The sequence below is a fragment of the Canis lupus genome, chromosome 7 (assembly GCF_011100685.1).
Source record: "Canis lupus familiaris isolate Mischka breed German Shepherd chromosome 7, alternate assembly UU_Cfam_GSD_1.0, whole genome shotgun sequence".
Lineage (NCBI taxonomy): Eukaryota > Metazoa > Chordata > Mammalia > Carnivora > Canidae > Canis > Canis lupus.
Genome location: NC_049228.1, coordinates 40,125,701 through 40,151,002, shown reverse-complemented (window position 1 = coordinate 40,151,002; position 25,302 = coordinate 40,125,701). Strand labels below are relative to the sequence as shown.

The window sequence follows — 25,302 nt, the reverse complement described above, 5'->3', positions numbered from 1 at the left end:
TAGCAAGTTAAATATGTTACCCATTTATAGTTCCTTTTACATCTTTTGTTCACATATGTGAGACAGGGATGCCTAGGTGGCTCAGCAGTTGGGCCACTGCCTTCGGCTCAGGTTGGGATCCCAGGGTCCGGGATTGGGTCCTGCATTGGGCTCCCTGTGAAGAGCCTGCTTCTCCCTCTGACTACGTCTCTGCCTCTCTCTCTCTGGGTCTCTCATGAATACATAAATCTCTTTTAAAAAACACAAATGTGTGGGACAGTTTTATAGAGAAGGTTGATTGGTAGGAAATATGAAGGAAAATGAGAAACCATTACTTTTTTTAATAGGCAAGCTGTCTTCCTCATATCTCTTGTTCTTTGCCAGTAGTTCTGAAATTTTTTTTAACCTCAGGACATCTTTACACTCTTAAAAGTTATTGAGGACCCTATAAGCTTACCTTAGAAAATCCTAGAAGACACAGGAAGAGACAACACATACTCTGTTAGCTGTCAGAAAAACTGTTAGGTGTCATGCTGCTACTGGGAAGGTCCACTGTAATGTTATGGAAGAACGAGAGTAAAAATGGTAAGTAACGTCTTAGTATTATGAAAATAGTTTGGCCTCAGAGTCTCGGAAGGATCTTGGGAATCCCAGGGGTCCCTAGACCACACTTTGAGAACCAAAGCTCTTTGTTGCAGCCTATTGGAGAATGTATTCTCTGTATTGTTGATTTGTGGGGTTTTTCCCCACCATTGCATCATTAAGTTGATTTTATTAACAGGTACTTACAGGTAGGAGATTATGATATTTAGGGGACTATTCATTTTCTCCTACAGATTCTAGTCCTAAAGTGAAGGGATTCAATCAGTAACCTTGTCCACAGTGTCATGAAGACAATGGACACACACCCCTTCTTGAGCAAACTTAGAAAGCACCAGGATGGCAACTGCAAAGATAAGAAATAAAAGAACGTTGAGGTTAATCGGGAGCATTTAATCAGAGAGGCTTCCTCAAGATAATGAGTTTTTATCCCGTTTATCCTTAGTAAAGGAGAGAGAGCATTCCCAGCAGAAAAGAAATGACGTATAATGTAGTGAAGCGATTGGAGCAGGGTGACTAATTAGAACTATGAGGCGATTGTTTGAAGTGTCAGATGTCCTAGATTAGTGTTCAGACTCTACCCCCCCCCCCACCCCCTGCAATGTTCTACATTTTTTTTATTTCTCAGACCGACCAGATTTAAGAAACTATTTTGAGAACCTCCAGGGTTGACACCTTTTGCAAGGGGGCAGCAAGTAGGGATCTTAAACAGCTTCCACCACTTAACTCATCATTATTTCCTAATAGTGACCAGAGGCACCTGCATACTCTGTTCAGCAGAGCAGCACAGATTCTTTTGGGACGGGAGAAGGTCCTAGCTTCAAAGGATGGCCAATGTATATGATCCAATCTCACAATTTTTGAGACTAGGAGCAAAAGATAACCTTTGATAGAGGTTTCTTCCAATCACCCACTTCTACCATCTTGTACTTAAGCTTGATCGAAGCAGGCATCATCAAGCTGTTGAGTTTCCCAAATATCCTAGGCCTCTGGGAGCATGTGCTGCTGCTTCTGCAGCCTCCCCTTCTCTCCTTCTAGAACAGATCTGTACCTTGAGGATACACCTCAAGTGTCAGTATGTCAGAAAAGTCTCTTTGGCTCTTCTCTGCACTTGACTGGGTAGTACTTCCGAGTTCCCATGCAACATGGTTGTACTTACAGATTTTATTGGAATTGTCTTTGGAGGGGCCAGTTGGGCACTGAATTTAGGCTCCATTTCATCAGGAATTCCAGTGGCCTTCTGTAGTCTATGATTCAGTATAAATACTCAGTATTTGTTAAGTAAATGAAATATTCTTAAGAACAGCAGTATTCCAAGTAAAGGAGAGAAAATAAGTGTCATTGTGAAATAAGTGTATTTTCTGTATAGATTATGGTAGTGCTAGAAAGTGCACTGCTTCATATTTACCTTCAACAGAAGAGATTAGGATTTTTTTTTAACTTAAGACCATTTTAATGGGAATGAAAATTGAAAAAGTGATGTGAAGTTAGTATGTAATAAAGGTAGCCATTTGCAGTAGTGCATCAGGCTGCGTGGTAACCATCATTCCACTCCCATATTAATGAAAACAATGGTACAGATCATCAAAAACAGAATCAGAAAAGCTGTTCTATTTGGCTTTTAAGATGTAGTATAGAAATCCTGGGAAAAGGCTTTTCTTCCTAATTGTTTTGCTCAGGCTAATATTAAAAGAAATTTTTATTTTCTTTCCAAGTGAATATCTAAGGGAGGATACCCAGAGAATTTTTTTTTAAGATTTTATTTATTTATTCATGAGTAGGGAGGAGTGGGGAGCCGAGACACAGGCAGAGGGAGATGCAGGCTCTATGCAGGGAGCCTGATGTGGGACTCAATCCCAGGACTCCAGGATCACGCCCTGGGCCGAAGGCAGGCGCCAAACCGCTGAGCCACCCAGGGATCCCCGATACCCAGAGAATTTAAGATTTGTTATAACTCTTTTTTTAATTTATTTTTATTTTTTTTAATTTGAATTCAATATAGTTAACATATACTGTGTATTAGTTTCAGGGGTAGAATTTAGTGATTCATCAGTTTTATTTTTTTTTTTTTTTTTAAAGATTTATTTATTTGAGAGAGAGAGTGAGGCAGAGACACAGGAGGAGGGAGAAACAGGCTCCATGCCGGGAGCTCGACGTGGGACTCGATCCCGGGACTCCAGGATCGCGCCCTGGGCCAAAGGCCGGCACTAAACCTCTGAGCCACCCAGGGATCCCCTGATCCATCAGTTTTATACAACACCCAGTGCTCATTACATTGTGTGTCCTCCTTAATGCCCATCACCCAGTTACCCTGTCCCCCCTCCAACAACCCTCAATTTGTTTCTTAGAGTTAAGAGTCTTAAAATTTGTTATAATTCTACCTGCAGATAATTAACTGTCTCTCTGTATGTGGTGTTATAAACAGTCCACACCACATAGACAGAATTGTTTAAGAGATTTTATCACCCATCGTTAACTGTTTGCCACATTGCGCTCTCACTACTTATGTGCTCATTCTTTCTCTCTCTAAACGTGTGTTGTGTGTCCTTCACACAGATTATTTATTTCATTAAACCATTTAAAAGTAAAATGCAAATATGATGACATTTTGTCCTTTGTATAATCACAGTATTATCACTTCCCAGGGATTTAACATTCCATTTTATATTCTTATTTCTCAGTTATCCTAAAAATGTCTTTGTAGGTTTTTTGTTTGTTTTGGTGGGGGATAGGGTTTTGAATCTAATGAAACATTTGTCTCTCTTTTTTTTTTTTTTAAGATTTTATTTATTTATTCATAGAGATAGAGAGAGAGGCAGAGACACAGGCAGAGACAGAAGCAGGCATCATACAGAGAGCCTGATGTGGGACTCGATCCAGGGTCTCCAGGATCACGCCCTGGGCTGCAGGCGGCGCTAAACTGCTGTGCCACCGGGGCTGCCCTTAAAATATTTGTCCATTTAACCTAGAACATTCTCCCTACTTTTTTCATTCTTTCAAGATTTTGGTGTTTTGAAGAATCAGGGCAGATGGCTTATAAAATGTTCTACAATGCACATTTGTCTGATTGTTTTCTCATGATTGACTTCTAGTTTTTGAACTTTGAAAGGATTCTAGAAAGGTTTTGGTCTAGTGCCATCTCTCTGAACTTTGGCTGTGTAGTAAGAATACCCCCTGGTGTCCTTAAAATCTCATGTTGCCTCAAGAAGTCCTACTTGAGACTCGTGGCCAACAGTTTTCTGTAGCAGCAGTGTTAGACTGTAATCAGTTGAGAATAGTTAGGATTAATTATTTCGGTCTATAGAGCTGCAGATAACAAAATTTAAAAAGATACTAATTAAAAGCCTAAATTCTTAATTTAACTGTGGCCACTGAATAATTTGATTGACAAAGGAAGACAAGGTTCTGTTGTCTTAAGTTCCTTCCAGTTTGAGGGTTATTGATAAGCAGCCTAGTCTTTGATAATAGCTTCTGGATTAACTGGAGAAAAACATCAAGTATTTAATTCATTGGAGAAATGTAGAGCACTAAATAAATACATGAAAAATTTGGTTCCATTACAGTATTTCCTTGACTCTAAGATATAATTTCAAGTATTAACATTTTTGAAATCAGAATGCATCTTGATCAACTTGTATGTATAATATTTTAGCAGTGCCTTTTTTTTCCCCCCAGAAGAGCTTTTATTGAATTTGGTAACATCTTAAAGTCTCTACAGCATCTTAAACAAAATCAAAGAAGTCCACCCTTTTATGTTTCACAGCATCTAAGCTATCTGAAAAAGAAATGCTGCCAATTATAAGACCATTCTGATGTCAGATGTTAAAATACGAAAAAATACGCATTTTAGAATCAACAGATTTGATACCAAGATTAGGTTTAACAAGAGAAGTACAGGTTTCACAAATTTGTGGCAAGTGTGTCTTGCACTGTTAAGGACTGTAATGGCACAAAAATCAAAAAAGATTCCTAAACAAAATGAAGAAAAATTTTCATTACTACTTACGTTAGAAAGTGACGGAAAAGAGTAAACATGGGCAGCCCAGGTGGCTCAGCAGTTTAGCGCTGCCTTCAGCCCAGGGCATGATCCTGGAGACCTGGGATCAAGTCCCATGTCGGGCTCCCTGCATGGAGCCTGCTTCTCCCTCTGCCTTGTGTGTCTGCCTCTCTCTCTCTCTCTTTCTGTGTCTCTCATGAATAAATAAATAAAATATAAAAAAAAAAAAAGAACAGACACTCAAATTTAAAAAAAAAAAAAGAAAAGGGTAAATGTGACATTTTAAATCTTCCAAGTATTTAACAAGGAAAAACTACATCTCTTCTAACTAGAACAGCAGTGCCAGAGGAACCCAGACTAAACTTTCCACTGGACACTGATGTGTATTCTATGAGCTCCCTGTTAGATTGATAAGTGTCTGTTTTTGCTGATCTCTGAATACAATGATAGTTTTTGACATAGTCATCATCTTTGTGTGCTAAACTCCAGAATTTATTTTATTGCCTTGGGTAAATGACCAAATTGCCAGGATTTTTGTTGTATTTTTAATAACTAGGGAAATAAAATTTCTTCCTGTCAGCCTTAAATACCCATAGATATAAAGCTACATTTTAAATGAGATAATTTTGCATTGCAAGTTAGTGTACATCAGCAGCAGCTATCATTAGACTGTTTACTGTAGGGAAAATTAGTGTACAGTTGACCTTTGAACAATGCAGGGATTAGGAATGCCGACCCCTGTGCATTTGAAAATCCACCAACAGCCTACTATTGACATAAATAACTGATGAACATATTTTGTGTGTTCTATGTATTATATGCTATATTCATAAAGGAAGCTGGAGAAAAAAATCATAAGAAAAAGAACATATGTTTACAGAACTGGACTGTATATTTATCCAAAAAATTCCATGTTATAAGTGGACCCTGCAGGTCAAATTTGTATTGTTCAGGGGTCAATTGCTTCTGTTTTCCAGGGGTCACTTTACTGCTTTCTGGATTCTAAACAAAGATACATGATCTATTGTATCTTTGTTTTTGTGCTATTGGTCTATCAGTGCTATTGAACATCCAGGAAAGAAAGAACACCAAATTATATGCTGCTCTTTTCTTACAATAATATTGATTAATGCTACAAATATTTCTGACTTCAGCTTTTGTGGTGCCATTTTCATTTGTCTGTGACTTCCCATTTTCTCTTTTTACCAGCTTTTAGCAATGTTAGTTGAGACTCTTTATAGGCCCTTATTTTCTTACGTTATGCTTGTTCATTTGGGGGTTCATCTCCATTGATTTCGGCTATCCTGGTGTGAAATTTCTGGAACCACATATTTAGTCCTAATTTTATAGTGTTTACAGAAAATGACCAGCTGTCCCCATACGAGATCTTTCCAAAAATGGGTGATCTTTAAGTTACCATCTGATTTCCCTGCTCAAAATATGGGAGATTTTATTCTCAGCTTTGCCTGCACACCTGATCTATCCTGAGTAGTAGTTTGCTTGCCAGTGATTTATTCACTCCAGATTCGGTGCCTTTGCATGGGTCACAGCTCTAACTTAGCAGTCCTGTCCTCTTTGCGAAGGTAATTCAAATCTTGTATCATGTGAAGGCTTCCTTGGCTGACCTTATGTGATTATGTATTCACATTCTCATCACCCAGCCAGTACTCATACTGCTCAGTACTTAGACACTAGGTGAGTTTCTAGATTATCAGAATACATCCCAGCACTTAGTAGTTTTGGTGCAACAAAATGCTAGTATAAAAATGAAATAATATAGGGAGTAACTTGGAAAGTATTACAATAATATCTGACCTTAATTTTTTTCTCTATAAATTTGCTGCTAAAAAATTATTTCTTATTTCATCTCAGAAATTACCAAAGAGGTTGCATAGCTCACAAAGACAAGAAGTGTTTCCTACCAGATTGTGTTAAAAGGTGCTTCATGTAAAACAGATCTGGCAACAACAAAATTATTTCTAAAGCCCTCAATTTTTATTCCCCAGAGGTGCCACTTTCAAGTCTTTGGGCTGATGCTATTTTGATAACTGTTGACTTTCTTCTGTGAAAGAGGAGAATTTAGTCTACTGTATTCCCTCTCATCACACATGTAGACATACCTCCTCCTTCCCTCAATAACATAATAAACGTGGAAGTATTTTCATTGTAGTTCTAAGTTGTTATTTCCACCTTTCACAAGTGGACAATGGAGCTTTCCAGGAGCTCTGTGACATGTGATGATGTCAGCATACCAATAACTCATGAAATGTGTGCTTGTGTATTGTTTCTTAGAACTTTCTAAGGTAATACTTCAGTAGATTGAATGCAGAAGCAGATATGGTGATTTCATTTCTGTTTTATAAAACTCTACATATCAAAGAGATTTCCAAAAATGTAACTCACTAAATATTTTGTTTTAGAAGAGTTTTTTGTTGTTGTTTTTTTTTTTCCTTTATTTATGTTGGGGCACCTGGCTGGCTCAGGTGAAGGAGTATATATGACTTTTGATCTTGAGGTCGTGGGTTCAAGCCCCACAATGGGTGTAGAGATTTCTAAAAAACATAAAGTTTAAAGTTTATGTTAATATGTATTGGTCTTATTATTGTAATTTTTTAATAGACATTGACTATATGTTAACAGCTGGTTGAGTTTAGTTAGAAGTAGATCCCGCTTTATTCTAAAATATCAATTATTAGGAATTACTCTTAGTTTCATTACTAAAAGTTCGCTATATTTTTATTTCCAAATGGAAAAGAAGTGTTTTCCTTAATGCCATTTCTTTGGCATGCTATGATTTAGGAAGTACATAGTGTTTAATATTAGAGTATTATAGCCTTCATTAGCTTCAGTCCTGTTTCCCAGAATCTTTATCTGTGTATTCTCAGGAGAAAGCAAACATATCAAGAGTTTCATCAGCATTTCAGTTTCAACAAGTATTTGTCAAGCATTTGTGCTTGGGTGCTGTGAGAGATAGAAGCATATGACAACCCCCATCTAATCGCTTTGGCCTTGATCTAGATTTATCTCAGTGTCTTGCACTTTCAACATCCACACCTATACAGTGAGAACTAACATTCAAGTTGATGACTCTGAGTCACTGCAAAATTCTCAGCCATCAGAAAACAAACAGATTTTGTGCACTGGGTTTCATTAAGATAACAAAGATAACTGGCGTGTCTCAGAAATACAGCACCAGTGGAGCAAAATTTTCAAATGAGTACTAAGTTAAACAATTTACTTAACAATTTTTAGAGAGTACTTTAGAGTTTATCCAAAGTGACTTTAGCATGTCTTGTTGCCCTTAACCCTAATGATAGCCCTCAGATACAGTAATATAGAAGGCTGACTCGGGCTTTCCAATGGTAGCTGACTTGCTCAAGAATGTGTAAAAGTTAGGCTCACAATCAGGTGTTCTGACTTACAATCCTGGGCTTTTACTGTATAAAAACCAGTATTCCTTAAAGATACAAAATAGTCGAGATTCTGCTCCATATGTTAAAAGATTTTATATTATGTAGGATATGAGAGAATATAGTATAGAGTAACTCTCTACTTAACCCTGACTAGTAGAATAAGAATTCTTATTATATAGGTCCTATAAACTTGGTGAAAGGTTGAATATACTTTTGAGCTAAAAGAGAATTTTCTATTTTCAACCCATTAAAAACCTTTTGAATTTGTTGTTTTACTGATCTTCAGGATACATTTTCTGACCATGATAATGGGGATAAATTCAGAACATTGAACAAATACCTAATATAAAGGTAAAGTATTCCTTGCCTACACATAGTATTAATTTCTTAAAGTAATGTTGCAAGAGTTATAAAGTATGAGAGGTTCACCTCTTAATCTTTGTGCCATCTATATATCATATGTACTGTTTGAGAGATTCAGACAGCAAACTGGCACAGGGAACTTTCAGCCAACAGGAGTCTTAAGTTAATTGTTACTTACTTGAATTTACATGTTAAAATTCTTTCTCCTCCTGCTGCCCAAAGGTTTGTAAAAGAATGGACTTGGTCTGCCAGAGAATGTTGAATCAGGGATTTCTAAAAGTGGAGAGATACCACAATCTATGTCAGAAACAAGTTAAAGCACAACTTCCAAGGTATGTTGGGCTAGTGGTGGCAATAATTTACAAATGGGAATTTTCTTGTTTCTTGGTTTTTAAGTAATGGTTATACCCAACATGGGATGCCCTGTTATTTTTGTTTTTGTTTTTTTAATCTGGGTAAGCTTACATTTTAAATGGTTTCCCATGTTTGTATAGGGAGGGTACTTGGATCACAATAAGTGATTTTGACTATGGTTTATCCTCTCTCACCATTTCTATTCAGCATTTTATTGGAGGTTCTAACCAACCAGGGCAGTTAGGCAAGAAAATGAAATAAAAGGCATTATGAGAAAGGATTAGATTAGAAAGGAAGAATTAGTGTTCTCTCTTCATAGATGACATGATCTCACATATATGTGATCATATATATAAGGAGTCTTCTGTTAGAGTTCATAAACAAGCTCAGCAGGGATGCAAGACATAAGATCAATATACAAAAAGGAATTGTATAATTATGTTTACTCACACTAAATGATCGGAAAACAAGATGATTCCAGGATGCAGGGATGGGGAGAGCAGGTGAAGGGGAGTGGGAGGTACAGGTTTCCAGTTATGGAATGAGAAAGTCATGGGGATGAAAAGTACAGTATAGGGAATATAGTCAGTGGTATTAGAATAGCATTGTATGGTGACAAATGGCAGCTACCCTTGTAGGGAGCATGACATAGGTTATAGAGATGTTGAGTCACTGTTGTACATCTGAGACTAAGGAACTAAGGTAGCATTGTGTGTCAGCTAGACTCTGAAAAGGGAGGGAAGAAGGGAGGGGCCTAGCTGGCTCAGTCATGAGAGCATGTGACTCATGATCTCATGGTTGTGAGTTCAAGCCCCACGTTGGGCATAGAGCTTACTTAAAAAAGAGGGACCATTCCATGTACAATACCATCACGAAGTATAATGACTATCAAAAAAAAGAATTGTCTACTGCAAACTACAAAACATTGATAAAAGAAATTTAAAAAGACTTAAATGGAAAGACATTTCATGGTCATGGATTGGAAGACTTCATGCTGTGATGGTGGCAGTTCTCCTCAAGTTGATAGGCACATTCGGTGCAATCCCTGTCAAAATCCTAACTGTGTTTTTTGCAGAGAAAATAGATGAGAGTATAGAATACCAATCCTTACATGTTTAGTTAGTTCATTTTCAATAAGGATGTCTTGACAATTCATAGGGGAAAGAATAATGCTTTCCACAGATGATGCTGGGACAGCTGGGTGTCTGTTTGTGAAAGAATGAAGTTGGACCCCTTCCTCACACTGTCTACAAAGATCAACTCAAAATAGACTATAGACCAAAGTGTGTCAGGGTATACCTTAAATCCTTACATGGAAACAGTACTGACCTCCATGAACTTGGATTAGACAATGGTTTCTTTTCTGTGACGCCAGAAGCACGAGTAGCAAAAGGGAAGAGTAGGCAGATGGGACTTCATCAGAATTTAAACTTCTGTGCTTCAGACAATGACATCATGCCAGCGAAGGATCAACCTACACAAGGAGAGAAGATAGTTACAGCTCGTCTTCCCAATGGGGGACTTACATCCAGATCGTGTGAGGAACTCTTAGAATTCAACAGTAAAAAGACACAGAACCTGGTTTAAAAGTGGGCAAAGGACTTGAATTAGACATTTCTCCAAGGAAGATAAACTGGAGGCAAGCAAATACAGAATACTCAACATCAGTGGTCACCAAGGTGTTGTAGATAGAAACAGAGATACTCCTGAACACCCGCTAGGATGGCCCAAGGAAAGAAGACAAAAAATCTTAGGTAGGATGTGGACCAATCAGAACCTTTGTAGATTACTGGTGAGGTTATAAAATGGTTCTGCCACCTTGGAAAACACTTTATTGCTCCAAAGGCTAAACATAGAATTACCATATGACCTGGCAGTTTCACTCCTAGGTATATAGCCAAAAGAAATGGAAGTACAGCCACACAAAAAAGCTGGTACATATGTCTTCTGTGCAGCATTATTCATAACAGGCAGAAGGGGAAACAGCCCAACAGTCCTCACCTGATGATAGGATAATCAAAATGATGGTATGTCTCTATGATAGAATATTTGTGGGCAGCAGAAAAGAATGCAGTCCTTGATACATGCTACAACACAGATGAGGCTTAAGAACTCTGCTGCATGAAAGAAGACAGACACGAAATGCCACGTACTGTACAACTCCACAGTTACCTGCTGTGTCTAGAATAAGCAGATCCATAGAAATAGAAAATGCACTGGTGGCTCCCAAGGGCTGGGGAATGGGAGTGACTCAAAGTAGTTATGGGCTTTCGTTTTGTGATAGGAAAGATGTTTAGAAATTAAGTGGTGCAGAAGCTTACGCATAACAAAGTGAACAATCACCACAACTAAAAGACAACTTACAGAATGGAAGAAGATATTTGTAAATGACTATCAGGTAAAGGGCTAGTATCCAAAATATTTAAAGAACTTATAAAATTCGGGGATCCCTGGGTAGCTCAGCAGTTTAGCACCTGCCTTCGGCCCAGGGTGTGATCCTGGAGTCCCGGGATCAAGTTCTGCATCGGGCTCCCTGCATGGAGTCTGCTTCTCCCTCTGCGTGTGTGTGTGTGTGTGTGTGTGTGTGTGTGTGTGTGTGTGTGTCTTTCTCTCTCTCTGTGTCTCTCATGAATAAATAAATAAAATCTTAAAAAAATTATGAGATTCAACACCCCAAAAAACAAATAATACAATTTAAAAACAGGCAGAAGGTGTGCTTGAGTGGCTCAGTCAGTTAAGCATCTGACTCTCAATCTCAGGGTAATGAATTCAAGCCCTGTGTGGAGCCTACTGTAAAAAGGGGCAAGGGGAGAAGACAGCAACAGACGTTTTTCCAAAGAAGATATGCGGACGGCCAACAGACACATGAAAAGATAATCAACATTTCTCATCATCAGGGAAATACCAATCAAAACCATAATGAGACCCCACCTCACACCTGTCAGAATGGCTAAAATCAAGCCAAGAAACAACAAGTGTTGGTGAGGATGAGGAAAAAGGGGAAGCCTCTTGCCCGGTTGGTGGGAATGCAAACTGGTGCAGCCACTGTGGAGAAGAGTTTGGAAATTCTTCAGAAAGTTAAATATAGAGCTACCCTACAATCCAGTAATTACACTACTAGGTATTTGACCAAAGAATACAAAAATACTAATTCAAAGGGATATATGCACCCCAATGTTTATAGCAGCATTTCTACAATAGCCAAAGTGTGGAAACAGTCCACGTGTACATCAGCTGATGAATGGATAAAGAAGATGCAGTATATACACATATTCTATTATATATATATAGTTTTACAAATGTTATTACATTATTCCATAGAATAATGCTTAGCTATAAAAAATAATGAAATCTTGCCATTTACAATGACATGGATGGAGCTGGAGAATATTATACTAAGTGAAATAAGTCAGAGAAAGACAAATACCATATAATTTCATGCATATGTGGAATTTTTTTTTAAGATTTTAATTTATTCATGAGAGACACAGAGAGAAGGGCAGAGACATAGGCAGATGCTCAACCACTGAGCCACCCACGTGTCCCACATATATGGAATTTAAGAAACAAAACAAACTTGCAAAGGGAAAAAAGAGAGCGAAGGAAACCAAAAAATATACTCTTAAATGTAGAGAACAAACTGATGGTTGCTGAAAGGGAAGTGTGGGGGGGATGGGTGAGAGGGGTTGGCAGGGGCACTTGTGATGGGCACTGGATAATTGTGTTGAAGTGTTGAACCACTGGGTTGTACACCTGAAATTAACTTTACACTGTATGTTGACTAGCTGGAATTTAAATAAAAACTTTAAAAAAATAAAAAATAATTTAAAAAAATTAAATGGTGGTAGTAGGTACACAACTCTGTGAATATACTAAAAACCATGAAGTTATACACATTAAAAGTGGTTTTTATATGTGAATTATTTCACAATAAAACGAAAAGTTTAAGTGCTCGCTTCGGCAGCACATATACTAAAATTGGAACGATACAGAGAAGATTAGCATGGCCCCTGCGCAAGGATGACACCCAAATTCGTGAAGTGTTCCATATTAAAAAAAAAAAATACTAAAAGTTTAAAAGGGAGCTGGAGGCACCTGGTTGGCTCAGTCAATTAAGCATCTGACTCTTGGTTTTGGCTCAGGTCATGATCTCAGGGCCGTGAGATCAAGCCCTGTGTCAGTCTCTGCACTCAGTGCAGAGTCTGAGATTCCTCTCCCTCTCCCTCTGCCCCTACCCACCCCTCCTCTAAAATAAGTAAGTAAATCATTTTTAGGGGCTCCTGGGTGGCTCAGTGGTTGAGCATCTGCTTTTGACTCAGATCATGATTCCAGGGTCCTGGAATCAAGTCCTACAGCAGGCTCCCAATAGGGGGCCTGCTTCTCCCTCCCTATATCTCTGCCTCTCTCTCTGCGTGTGTCTCATGAATAAATAAATAAAAATCTTTTTTAAAAAATCATTTTTAAAAACATTTTAAAAAATAAAAGTTTGCTTTTTCACAACGGGTTTGCCGCCAGAATACAGGTGTCGTGAAAACCACCGCTAAACCTAAACCAAAATGGGAAAGGAGAAGACTCACATCAACATCGTCGTCATTGGACACGTAGATTCAGGCAAGTCTACCACTACTGGCCATCTGATCTACAAATGTGGTGGGATCGACAAAAGAACTATCAAAAAATTTGAGAAGGAGGCTGCTGAGATGGGAAAAGGCTCCTTCAAGTATGCCTGGGTCTTGGATAAACTGAAAGCTGAACGTGAACGTGGTATCACCATTGATAGCTCCCTGTGGAAATTCGAGACCAGCAAGTATTATGTGACCATCATTGATGCCCCAGGACACAGAGACTTTATCAAAAACATGATTACAGGCACATCTCAGGCTGACTGTGCTGTCCTGATTGTTGCTGCTGGTGTTGGTGAATTTGAAGCAGGTATCTCCAAGAATGGGCAGACCCGTGAGCATGCCCTTCTGGCTTACACACTGGGTGTAAAACAACTAATTGTTGGTGTTAACAAAATGGATTCCACTGAACCACCCTACAGCCAGAAGAGATACGAGGAAATCGTTAAGGAAGTCAGCACCTACATTAAGAAAATTGGCTACAACCCTGACACAGTAGCATTTGTGCCAGTTTCTGGTTGGAATGGTGACAACATGCTGGAGCCAAGTGCTAACATGCCTTGGTTCAAGGGATGGAAAGTCACCCGTAAAGATGGGAATGCCAACGGAACCACACTGCTTGAAGCCCTGGATTGCATTCTGCCACCAGCTCGTCCAACTGATAAGCCCTTGCGTCTGCCTCTCCAAGACGTCTACAAAATTGGTGGTATTGGTACCTTCCCAGTGGGTCGAGTGGAGACTGGTGTTCTTAAGCCTGGTATGGTGTCACCTTTGCTCCAGTCAGTGTTACAACTGAAGTAAAGTCTGTGGAAATGCACCATGAAGCTTTGAGTGAGGCTCTTCCTGAGGACAGTGTGGGCTTCAGTGTCAAGAACGTATCTGTCAAAGATGTTCGTCGTGGCAGCGTGGCTGGTGACAGCAAAAATGACCCACCAATGGAAGCAGCTGGCTTCACAGCTCAGGTGATTATCCTGAACCATCCAGGCCAAATCAGTGCTAGATATGCACCTGTGCTGGATTGTCACACAGCTCACATTGCTTGCCAAGTTTGCTGAGCTGAAGGAAAAGATAGATCGTCGTTCTGGAAAGAAGCTGGAAGATGGTCCCAGGTTCTTGAAATCTGGGGATGCTGCCATTGTTGATATGGTTCCTGGCAAACCTATGTGTGTTGAGAGCTTCTCTGACTATCCTCCTCTGGGCCGTTTTGCTGTTCGTGACATGAAACAGACGGTTGCTGTGCGTGTCATCAAAGCAGTGGACAAGGCAGCTGGAGCTGGCAAAGTCACCAAGTCTGCCCAGAAAGCTCAGAAGGCTAAATGAATATTATCCCCAATACCTGCCACCCCAGTCTTATCAGTGGTGGAAGAATGGTCTCAGAACTGTTTGTGTCAATTGGCCATTTAAGTTTAATAGTAAAAGACTGGTTAATGATAACAATGCACCCTAAAACCTTCAGAAGGAAAGGAGAATGTTTTGTAGACCATTTGTTTTTCTTGTTTTTTTTTTTTTTTTTTTGCATGTGTGGCAGTTTTAAGTTATTAGTTTTTAAAATCAGTACTTTTTAATGGAAACAACTTGACCAAAAATCGGTCACAGAATTTTGAGACCCATTAAAACAAAAGTTTAATGAGAAAAAATAAAAAATAAAGTAAATAAAAGTTTAAGTGAGCTGCTTTTATGGGTAAAAACATAGTTCCTTGTCCACACATCCCTGCATAATTCTTTCATTTCTCTGATTTTTCTAATTCAAATAGCCCTCAGGTCTGATACAGCCAAAACAAAAAACAAAGATTTTTTTTTTCTCCCCCAAATAATTTATCAGTGAGTACTAGTCCTTGGGAGGGATTTCTGGACATAGCAATTTGATGATCGTTACAGTTAAATTATGACCCAGTTGTAGATATCAGAATTAACCGTCTATGTTAGACTGTTAGAAATCCCATTAAAGGCATTTTCGTTGCTTACCATTTTCATTCACAGTACTTCTTTCATGGTTGCTTTTTCTTACCATAGGAGGGAGTCAGAAAGAAGAAACCACTCGTTAGCCCGTCACGCAGACATCCTTGCTGCTGTTGAAACAAGGCTCTCACTGTTAAATATGACTTTCATGAAGTATGTGGATTCCAATCTCTGTTGCTTCATCCCAGGAAAGGTAAAATAGAACTGCTTACCTAAAACAGCTGGATTGCACTGCTTAAACCGAAATTACTCTAAAGCAGTTGTTTACCTGTCAGAATTGTTCTACTTCTCTGGAATGAGTTCCTGTGAATGGCTTTGTTCAGCTTCTGTAGAGAAGCTGGTAGAGAAAGCCATATTCTGTGTGATCTCCATTTTGAAAGACCTCATTGTGAAACATGCAGTAGAAGCCCTGCTGTTCTTTAGAAAAGCTTGTTAGGAATTCATCCTCTATTCCAGGTAATAAGCTATTTCCATAAATATGAAGGGAAAAAAAGAGTTCCTACTAAAGAACCCATTTGTGGGCTTTTACTCTTTGTTTAGGATGGACAGTGAGCAAGTTTACAGGTATTATCCTTGCGATTAGGATTGTTCTGATTTGGGGGAGATGGAGTAGGAGGGACAAGCTGATGTTTGTTTCGTGTGAGAAGTGTTTCATGAGAACGACTTGGGTCCTTCCAGATCAGGCAGGTGTAGATACGGGATAGCAGTGCAGGAATAGTGGTGATGAACACAGAAGGCAGTCTATGGTGGCAGATTGACCGTCACCAAGTCCTGAAGGCCCCAGCACTCAGCATACTACATGTGTAGTATCTTGCTTCTTGAATTGGGAATAAATTCAGATGAAATCTGTGTGTATCGTATGTGGAAGAAGTAGAGATGCATTGAAAGGTCCTTTTGCTACTTACTTGATACTGGCAGAAGATTCCATTTAATGTGGTCAGAACTAAGCAAGTCCTAGAAAAAAGTCGAATGTTAGCTTTATGTTATTTCTGTAGATAATTAACACTGGCAATATTTTCTATATACATCCTCTGTCTTCAGTTTTCTGTGAGGTTTATTGGTGGGGTATCCTGTTTCTTATTTTATTTAAAATATTCTTCAATATATCTCACTTTCATCCTTTTGGTTACAAATTCTTCTGAAGGGTACTTAACTTTAAAAGGTGACCAGTTGGCAACTTCAGATTCTGATTCTTATGCCAGATTGTATCCAAATCTGATTGATAGGCCTCAACTCTCAAGTATTCCTGGGAGGTTGACTGAACTAGTATAGGTTGTCCCCTACAGCCTCATGGTTTTTAACCCATATCTCATTGTTAGGAATGTGAATATTTAGGAAACACAATTCCATAACGTCAAAAACAATTCAGCCAGTCTTTAGGAACCAGAGTGGAGTAGTTTGTGCTAAGTCCACGTGGCCTGCAAAGCCTGAGCAACTTCATACATGGCCTTTACAGAAGTGGCCAATCTCCATTCTGGGTGATCAGGACCACATACTTGGAACGCTGCTCTTTGCTGTCTTAACAAATAGGGTCAAATCCAATCGAGCTTTGCTGGGGTTTTTTGCAAGTCTTTGTTGACTCACATGTTAATTTTGGTACCGAAATAACAAAACCAAGGCCGCAGGTGTGGAGAACTTGTTCAGTTTTTTTGTTTTGTTTTTTGTTTTTGTTTTTGTTTTTTAGAACTTGTTCAGTTTTGAAGGTATTGCAGGTCACTGCGGCATCAACTCTAGGCAGCTCCTCAGCCAGAACCCTCACTGTGCCCTCGGTGGAGGAGCAGCTGGGAAGGGATTTTGTACCCAGCCTCGCATGTAATACAGACCTATCCCTGTCCCTTGTCCTTGCTCTCATCTTAGATTCGTGAAATACTTGTGATTCTCGGAGCACACTCATGTGCACTGACTCATGTCCTTCCCATCACGGCCGTGGAAGGTCTGGTCTGTTCCTGTCCCGTCGGTAAGAACACGGGCCCAGCCAGCTGACGTGACTTCACAGAAGCTTCACTTGAGCCTTCTGATTGCCTGGTTATCGTCTTCAGTGTTTTCTTCCATTTTCCCTTAAGAGTACCCTTGTCTTCACAAAAACTCACCCTTGGTTTTCTCCTGTAACCCTGAAAATAACCCCACCAAAAAAACCCAGAAATAATTTTTGGTTTTTTTTGTTTGTTTGTTTAATTTTTTATTTATTTATGATAGTCATCACAGAGAGAGAGAGGCAGAGACATAGGCAGAGGGAGAAGCAGGCTCCATGCAGGGAGCCTGATGTGGGATTCGATCCTGGGTCTCCAGGATTGCGACCTGGGCCAAAGGCAGGCGCCAAACCGCTGTGCCACCCAGGGATCCCTAATTTTTGTTCTTTAATCACACCTAATTCATCTTGAATTGCTTTGTTTCTTAAAAGGGCCATTTTTATAGCTTATGTTTTGCCTAAAATAACAAACACTGTGTATACTCAAAATATTACTTTTTTCTTTTTTTTTTTTTTTTAATTAAGTAATCCCTGAGCCCAGCGTGGGGCTCAGACTTATGACCCCGAGATCAAGAGTTGCCTGCTCTACTGAGCCAGCAGGCACCACCCTGAATGTTATTTTTTTATTCTCATGTAGCTGGTACTTTTTAGCTTGTTTAGTCAAAAATAAAACTGCTTACTTAACACACTCTGCAGCATTGGGGTTGCTTTATGATTGCTCCCTTTCTGTACTTCTCAGCCTTAAACTGCTCACATTCTGTCTTCAGAACTGAAGGCCGCGGCACTTAATCACACGTGCCTGAGTATGTTCTATAAAATAATTCTCTCTCCGTATAATATCTAATCTTGATCTGGTATATGGTTTCTATGTTAGGTAATTCTTCTGTCCCACCAGATCCTGCTTCTGGATTTTACTCAAAAGTTCAGGAACTTTCATACTTCATAGGAGAACACATTTTTGTGGTTTTGTTAGAATTTACATCTATGGTAAACATAGCTTATATGAGCTATGCTCATAATATCTCCTCAGCTCTGAGAAACAGTGGACAGCATGTGGGGAAATAAACGAGTGTGCCCATGTTCCAATAAACCTTTATTTACAGAAACAGTGCAGGTCCAGTAGGGCCTCTGCTGCCAACCTGACCACGTGTGGCCGTTCCGTCCATCTTCTCTCAGAACCTGGAGGCTGTGGGTGTCTAGCTCACTCCTCTATACATTTTTCAAGTCTTCTGACAGAGAAGTCACACTTTTTACAGTCAGTTGAGGGTCCATGTGGCATCTCACACATACTGAAACACACATGGAGTGTGTGGGACAGTCCCAACTGACTGTCCTGGGAAATAGAGTGATGAAGGAAGATGTAGGTAAGGCCTGTTCTTCAGCACTGCTTGTGGCCCTGCTTAGGAATGTGAAACCCAGGCGTTCCCAAGAGTCAGGGTTTTCAGTGTAAGTAATTATGCAAGGTCACAAGTCCAGATGTTCCTGAACAAACCTAAAATCTGCAAATTAGGTTTTGTTGGTTAGTTTTTAATGTTTTGGCCAGGGAGATGGCGGATGGGGAGGGAGTAGGGGGAGAGGATGGCAGTGTGGCATTATGTAATCTCTTCTCTTTTTTTGGTAACTTCTTGATGCAATTTCACATTTGCATGAAAACTGCAAGAGTAGTATGAGGATCTTTCATAGGCTTTTATCCAGATCCCACAGTTATTTACCTTTCGTCCCATTTGCTTTTATTCTCACTGTAAGTATGTGTTGTATTTTTTCTGAATCATTTGAAAATGGTGGAGATAACTGTGACCCTTTATTCTTAAATATTCTTATGTATTTCTTGAGTAAGCATTTTCTAACTGAGCTGCAGCATGGTTACCAAATTAGGAAGTGTGACTTTGATACAGTGGCCCCTCTCTCAGTCCAGAGCCCCATCCAGTGCTGTGCTAGACTCTGTATCCTCCTTAATGGGGCAGTTTCTGTGCAGCCTTGGTATACCCTGATCTCCACATTTTTGAAGAACGTGGGTTCCTTCCGGATGCCCCTTTCACGATGTCCCTGCCCTGCCCCTCTTCCTCCACCCCCACCCCTCCCACCATCTGGGCTAAGCAGGGGGTTTTGGTGAGCTGTCTCTGTGCTGGGTTCTTAAATACTAGCAGAGAATCATCAGACTAATATGAAACACAAATGGGGGAAGACATCTTTGAGAAAACCATTCAAGGATATAAGCCTTAGAGAAGAAACCATGACTAATATTCTAAGAGAAAAAAGGATAGAGTCAAACATGTGCCACATAGAAATAACAAGTTTTTTTTTTTTTTTTTAAGATTTTATTTATTTATTCATGAGAGACACAGAGAGGCAGAGACATAGGCAGAGGGAGAAGCAGGCTCCATGCAGGAACTCTGATGTGGGAATCGATCTTGGGCCCCAGGATCACACCCTGAGCCAAAGGCAGACGCTCAACCACTGAGCCACCCAGGCATCCCCAAAATACAGAAGTTTTTAAATGAACTTAAATTTCTTAAATATGGAAGAAGTGTTGAATTAAATAAAAGGAGTAGAAGGGAAGGTTGAGATCTCAAGTAGAACAAAAAGGTGGAAAGTGAGAAAAAATGAGGACAAAGAGGTTCAGTTTTTTCTTTGGAACTTTGCTCAACAAGTGACATAAAATAGAAATTCTCTCTCACAAGAGTCCACAGACTGCAGCCGTATCCATAGCATGTCTGTGCTAGTTAACATGAGCTGCCAGCATTAGGGATGCAGTGCTCACTCACCATATCTGGTTGGTACCATACTTTTTAAAATATTATCACCTCAGGCTCAGGTAGGATCAGCACGCAGCACATTTGAAAGCTATAGAAACAGCCACTAAGAGTTTGAGTGGCCAGGGGCACTCAGGTCGGCTCAGTCATTGAAGCGTGTGACTCTTGACCTTGAGGTTTGAGGTCCTGGGTTCAAGGCCCACATTCGGAATAGAAATTATTTTTGAAAATAAATAAAACTTTTAAAAAATTGAAGGAATGATCTGAGAAGTAGAAAATCACAAGCTATTAAAAAAAGAAATTTAGTGCCCAGCCTTAAAGTGTGTGATCTTTCCAGTAGACTCAAGACTTATCACACCATTACATTCTTGCTGCTACAGTAATTTTCAGAAAGTAATTAAACCCACTGAGGGGGTTGAAATATTTTGAAAATTGGGTAGATACCATGCTTTTCTAATATGTGCCATTGCAACCATAAGTAACTCGAGTGGTAGAAGCAGTGTGGTTCTCAGGTGCCATGTTAGTTTCTCCTCCATCTTGTCCTTTGAGTGTAACTTGGAGAGACGGGACTCCTGACTCAGCCATTGAGCATCTGCTTTCAGCTCAGGGCGTGATCCTAAGAGCTGGGATTGAGTCCCACATAGGGCTCCTTGCTGGGAGCCTGCTTCTGCCTCTGCCTGTATCTCTGCCTCTGTGTGTGTATGTGTCTCATGAATAAATAATAAAATCTTAAAAAAAAAAAAAAAAAACTTTGGAAAGAGGAAAGACATTGTTTTTAATTTTATTGAAAACTTGGATTATCAACCACTTGACTAAACCTAATCTCTCTCTCTCTCTCTAGTAAAATTTAGAAACATTAACTTTCTTAATTGAAGACTTGAGCAAATGGAGAGATGCCTTGCTTTGAGGCTGTATCTAAAAGGCCAAAATCAGTAAAGATAAGAATGTGGTACAAGTTAGTTTACAGGTGTAATTTTTCAGTTCTCAGGGTTAGAGCTGAGGGCCAAAATGTACAGGGAAGGCTCAGCTACCAGTGCAGCAAGAGCATTAGGAACCAGGTGGTCAAGAAAAAAAAAAAAAAAAAAAGGAACCAGGTGGTCAGAACTTTGTTTCTTTCTCATGTCTGTTACACTTGTGTCTCCCCATTGTGATGACCCTTAAGGTGAAAAGGGGTCTCTTGCTCCCCTTTGGTGATCGCAGGAGAGGGGGACCCGAGGAGACTTCATTCCAATCCAACTTGTCTTCTATGTCACTCACTCGTTCTTCCACCTTGTTAACCCTCGTCGTTAGGACTTCTAGTTTGGATTGCATCTCATTCAATTGATTTTTAATTTCTGCCTGATTAGCTCTAAATTCTGCAGTCATGAAGTCTCTTGAGTCCTTTATGCTTTTTTCTAGAGCCACCAGTAGCTGTATAATAGTGCTTCTGAATTGGCTTTCTGACATTGAATTGTAATCCAGATTTTGTAACTCTGTGGGAGAGAGGACTGTTTCTGATTCTTTCTTTTGAGATGAGGTTTTCCTTCTAGTCATTTTGTTCAGTGCAGAGTGGCCAAAAGCAAGTTGTATTGGGAAAAGGAGAAAAAGAGAGGAGAGAAAGAAGGAAAGAAAAGAGAAAGAGAAAAAAAAGGAAGAAAAAAAAACGAAAAAGAAAAAAAAAGGGAAGAAGAAGAGAAAGAAAAAGAAAGGAGAAAAAAAGGGGGGTGGGGGAAGGAAACAAATCAAAAAGCAAAACAAAACAAAACAGAACAAACAAACAAAAAAGAACCACGGGGGAGTATCTTCTGATTCTGTGTACTTTAAGTCCCTTGGCTTCCTCTGGAAGTTGTCAGTCTAGCTGGTGTTCTGGGGGAGGGGCCTGCTGTGCTGATTTTCAGGTGTTAGCAGTTGGGGGAGCTGCTGTGCCCCTGCCTGGTGCAGGGCTCAGTGGGGGTTGTTTACCCCGTGAGGCCGCAGGAGGAACGGCCCCAGTGGCGGGGCAGCTCTGGAGCCCTGGATTCAGCCCCCGCAGGAACTCTGGAGCTCTCCGTCGGCAGGACCTGGAGGCTCCGGGGCGGGGCCGCTGATCTGCTCAGCTGGGGCAGGAGCGTCCTTGCTGTCCTGGGCCCTCCCAGCCTCTGCCTGTCCTGGGGGAGGCGGGATCCTGAGCTGTGTCCTGGCGCCCTGTGCTCCGGAGCCTGCGCTGGTGGATTCGCGCTCCCGGGCCGCGCAGCCCCCTCCGCGGAGCCGCCGCCCGAGCACCCCGAGCTGCTCCTGGAACCGCGCAGCCCCCTCCGCACGGAGCCTCTTCCTCTGCCCGAGCCCCTCCGAGCTGCTCCCGGGGCCGTGCAGCCCCCTCTGCGGAGCCGCCGCCCGAGCCCCTCCAGCTGCTCCGGGTCCCGCCGGTCCCGCCGTGCGCGCTGCAGCCCTTAGGGAGCTCGGCGCACTCTCCTGGGCGCGCAGTTGCTGTTACTGTCCCGGGGAGCCCGAGGGCATCCCCCCCCCCTCCTGGGTCCTGCTCCAACTCCCTGCGAGCCCCTTTCCGCCCGGGAAGGTTGGTGCAGCTCCTGCTCCTCCGGGACGGGGCTCTCCTGTCCTGGGGACACTCGCCCCGGCCTCAGCCCGGCTCCTCGCGGGGCCCCTCCCCCTTGGAGGCCTTTGTTTCTTTATTTCTTTTTCCCCGTCTTCCTACCTTGATAGAAGCGCGAACTCTTCTCACTGTTGCATTCCAGGTGTTCTCTCTTTAATTCTCAGGCCGAATTCCTAGATTTTCAGGATGATTGGAAGGTTTTCTAGGTAATTTGGTGGAGACAGGTGATTTGGAGACCCTACTCTTCCGCCATCTTGCCCCTCCCCTCTTCATTCCAATCCATAGCAAGTCTTAAGAGAAAGAAAAGCTTGGAGGCCAGAACACCTCGTCCCAGAGCAGGAAATTGAGCTGGGTCCCAGGGCTTTGGGTCAGTTCTTCTCCCCATCATCGCAGACAGAATTCAGTATCATTGTTTAGTCCTAAGGCTTCTCTAGCAGCTCATACCAACACTTTGTAACACAACCTGTCGCTCCCTTACATTGTGATTTCCATCAGAGCAAGAGCTGTATTTTTATTCACCCTGATTCCTTAGCCTCAGCACCTGCTACAGAAAATCCTAATAAATATGTTTGTGAAACTCACAAAGAATTTCAACAAGCCAAAAGCTGTGCGTTACAGACGGTGTTGTTCACCCCATAGGTCTTTACAGGGATTGCAAAATAAGCTGTCACTTCTCTCCCTATTTAGCAATTTTTTTCTAAACACAGAATTGGAAGTGCTAATGAGAACTCCTTATTTTAGGTGATCGATGAGATTTATCGTGTGTTGAGATATGTCAATTCTACCAGAGCCCCTCAGCGAGCCCATGAGGTACTTCAGGAGTTAAGGGACATCTCCTCCATGGCAATGGAGTACTTCGATGAGAAGATCGTGCCCATTCTCAAGAGAAAGTTACCAGGATCAGATGTGTCTGGAAGACTCATGGGCTCTCCTCCAGGTAGCTCTTGTTCTTATGTTCAATTTAAAGTAACATTCATATATAGTTTCATAACTTGCTCTCCCCCACCCCCACTTAATCATACATTGTCACCTTTTCTGTATCTGTAAATATGTATTTGCAACATGATTTTTAATGACAGGTTGATTACAGACCATAACATGTATAACTGATCCACTACTGTTGAGCACATTTGTCTTTAGTTTCAGTGTTTAAACTCTTTGAAGGACAATCTCGTGGCTAAATCTTTATATATATCCACAACTACGGACTTACAATAAATTTGTTAGAATTTCTGGGCTAGGGATCCCTGGGTGGCGCAGCGGTTTGGCGCCTGCCTTTGGCCCGGGGCTGATCCTGGAGACCCGGGATCGAATCCCACATCGGGCTCCCGGTGCATGGAGCCTGCTTCTCCCTCTGCCTGTGTCTCTGCCTCTCTCTCTCTCTCTGTGTGACTATCATGAATAAATAAATAAAATCTTTAAAAAAAAAAAAAAAAAAAAAGAATTTCTGGGCTAAAAGCCATATATATGTATGGGTGGTTTTGTGGGTTGTTGGTGTTGTTTGGGGTGGGGTTTTTTGGGTGGTTGTTTTTTGTTTTTTTGTTGTTGTTGGCTTTTTGTTTGTTTTTGGGTTTTTTTTTTTTTTAATGCTGATTCTGTCTGGCTAATATCCGTTATGCCAAAACAGAATTAAATATACCAGATAAAACCCCCCAAAATTATTCATGGAATATTCACTTAATATTTCAGCCCCTAGAGTGTCTGGCTCCTACTTTAAAAAACAGGGTATATAAAGCTATTTTGAGCGCAATCACTGCTTCTGTGGTAGCTATTTTGCAAAAGTGTATCAGAGCCGAGGGATTTGTGCCTTTATCTACTGAAAGACTAAATTGTTAAAAATATCTTCAACCCTTGCAAATACTTTAAATCAGGAAAAAGTTTTTAGTAAGACTTTTTGTTTTGTTTGGATTAGATAGCTTCCTGGAATGCTCAGTAGGGTAACCAAGTGGCTTTCTGTAATTGAATAATAAAGCCTACAGCATCTCGGCATTAATACGTCAGTTATTTATTGAGTACCTATTATGCGCACAGCACTGTACTTTGTACTGTGGAGACTAAAAGGAAGTGTAATACATGGTGTTTGATCTCAAGGACCTTATTATGTCAAAAGGTAAGACATATCCAGACTCAAAGTTAAATGGTCATTGGTAAGAGAAATCTTTTAAAGAAGGGTCCATGGAAATGCCTAATGAATAGCAGAGAAAGGATCTTAAGGAAGCTAGAACCCTTGTTGACTGGTCTCATTGAGAGTTCACAAGAAATAAGAAGAATTGATCTAAGCCTTGATGTGTTAGTGGAAATTAGATGAAGGTAAGCAGAGAGAGAAGGAAGAATGCATTGGTGCAGGAAATAATCTGGTTCTTTATATGTATAAAGAGAAAACTGTCATGATGGGTTTAGGGTATAAATGGATTCATCTGGTTCTTTTAGAAGACTTTTAGTTTTTGGGCAGCCCCGGTGGCGCAGCGGTTTAGCGCCGCCTGCAGCCCAGGGTGTGATCCTGGGGACCCAGGATCAAGTCCCACATCAGGCTCCTTGCATGGAGCCTGCTTCTCCCTCTGCCTGTGTCTCAGCCTCTCTCTGTGTGTGTGTGTCTCTCATGAATAAATAAATAAAATCTTTAAAAAAAAATTCTTTTAGTTTTTAAAAAGTAGGTTATTAGTTTATGGCAGTGATTTTTATGCCAATGTTACCTTCTCTTATTCCTATAACAGAATGATTCCA

General features: G+C 40.6%; 1 protein-coding gene and 2 non-coding genes across 3 annotated transcripts in view; all 3 read left to right on the top strand.

Moving 5' to 3' along the window:
• The window catches only part of FBXO28 (F-box protein 28), a 33,597-nt gene that overhangs the window by 3,228 nt on the left and 5,067 nt on the right, over nucleotides 1–25,302 (top strand). Inside the window, exons 2-4 of the mRNA XM_038542887.1 lie at nucleotides 8,575–8,684; nucleotides 15,342–15,480; nucleotides 23,320–23,515. Of these exons, the coding sequence (XP_038398815.1) occupies nucleotides 8,575–8,684; nucleotides 15,342–15,480; nucleotides 23,320–23,515 (445 nt within the window). The remainder of the gene's footprint in view (nucleotides 1–8,574; nucleotides 8,685–15,341; nucleotides 15,481–23,319; nucleotides 23,516–25,302) is intronic.
• On the top strand, nucleotides 9,459–9,531 carry TRNAM-CAU. The gene has a single exon. It is a non-coding gene; the product is annotated as a tRNA-Met (tRNA).
• LOC119872770 lies at nucleotides 12,655–12,761 on the top strand. Its single transcript, XR_005362788.1, has one exon. It is a non-coding gene; the product is annotated as a U6 spliceosomal RNA (small nuclear RNA).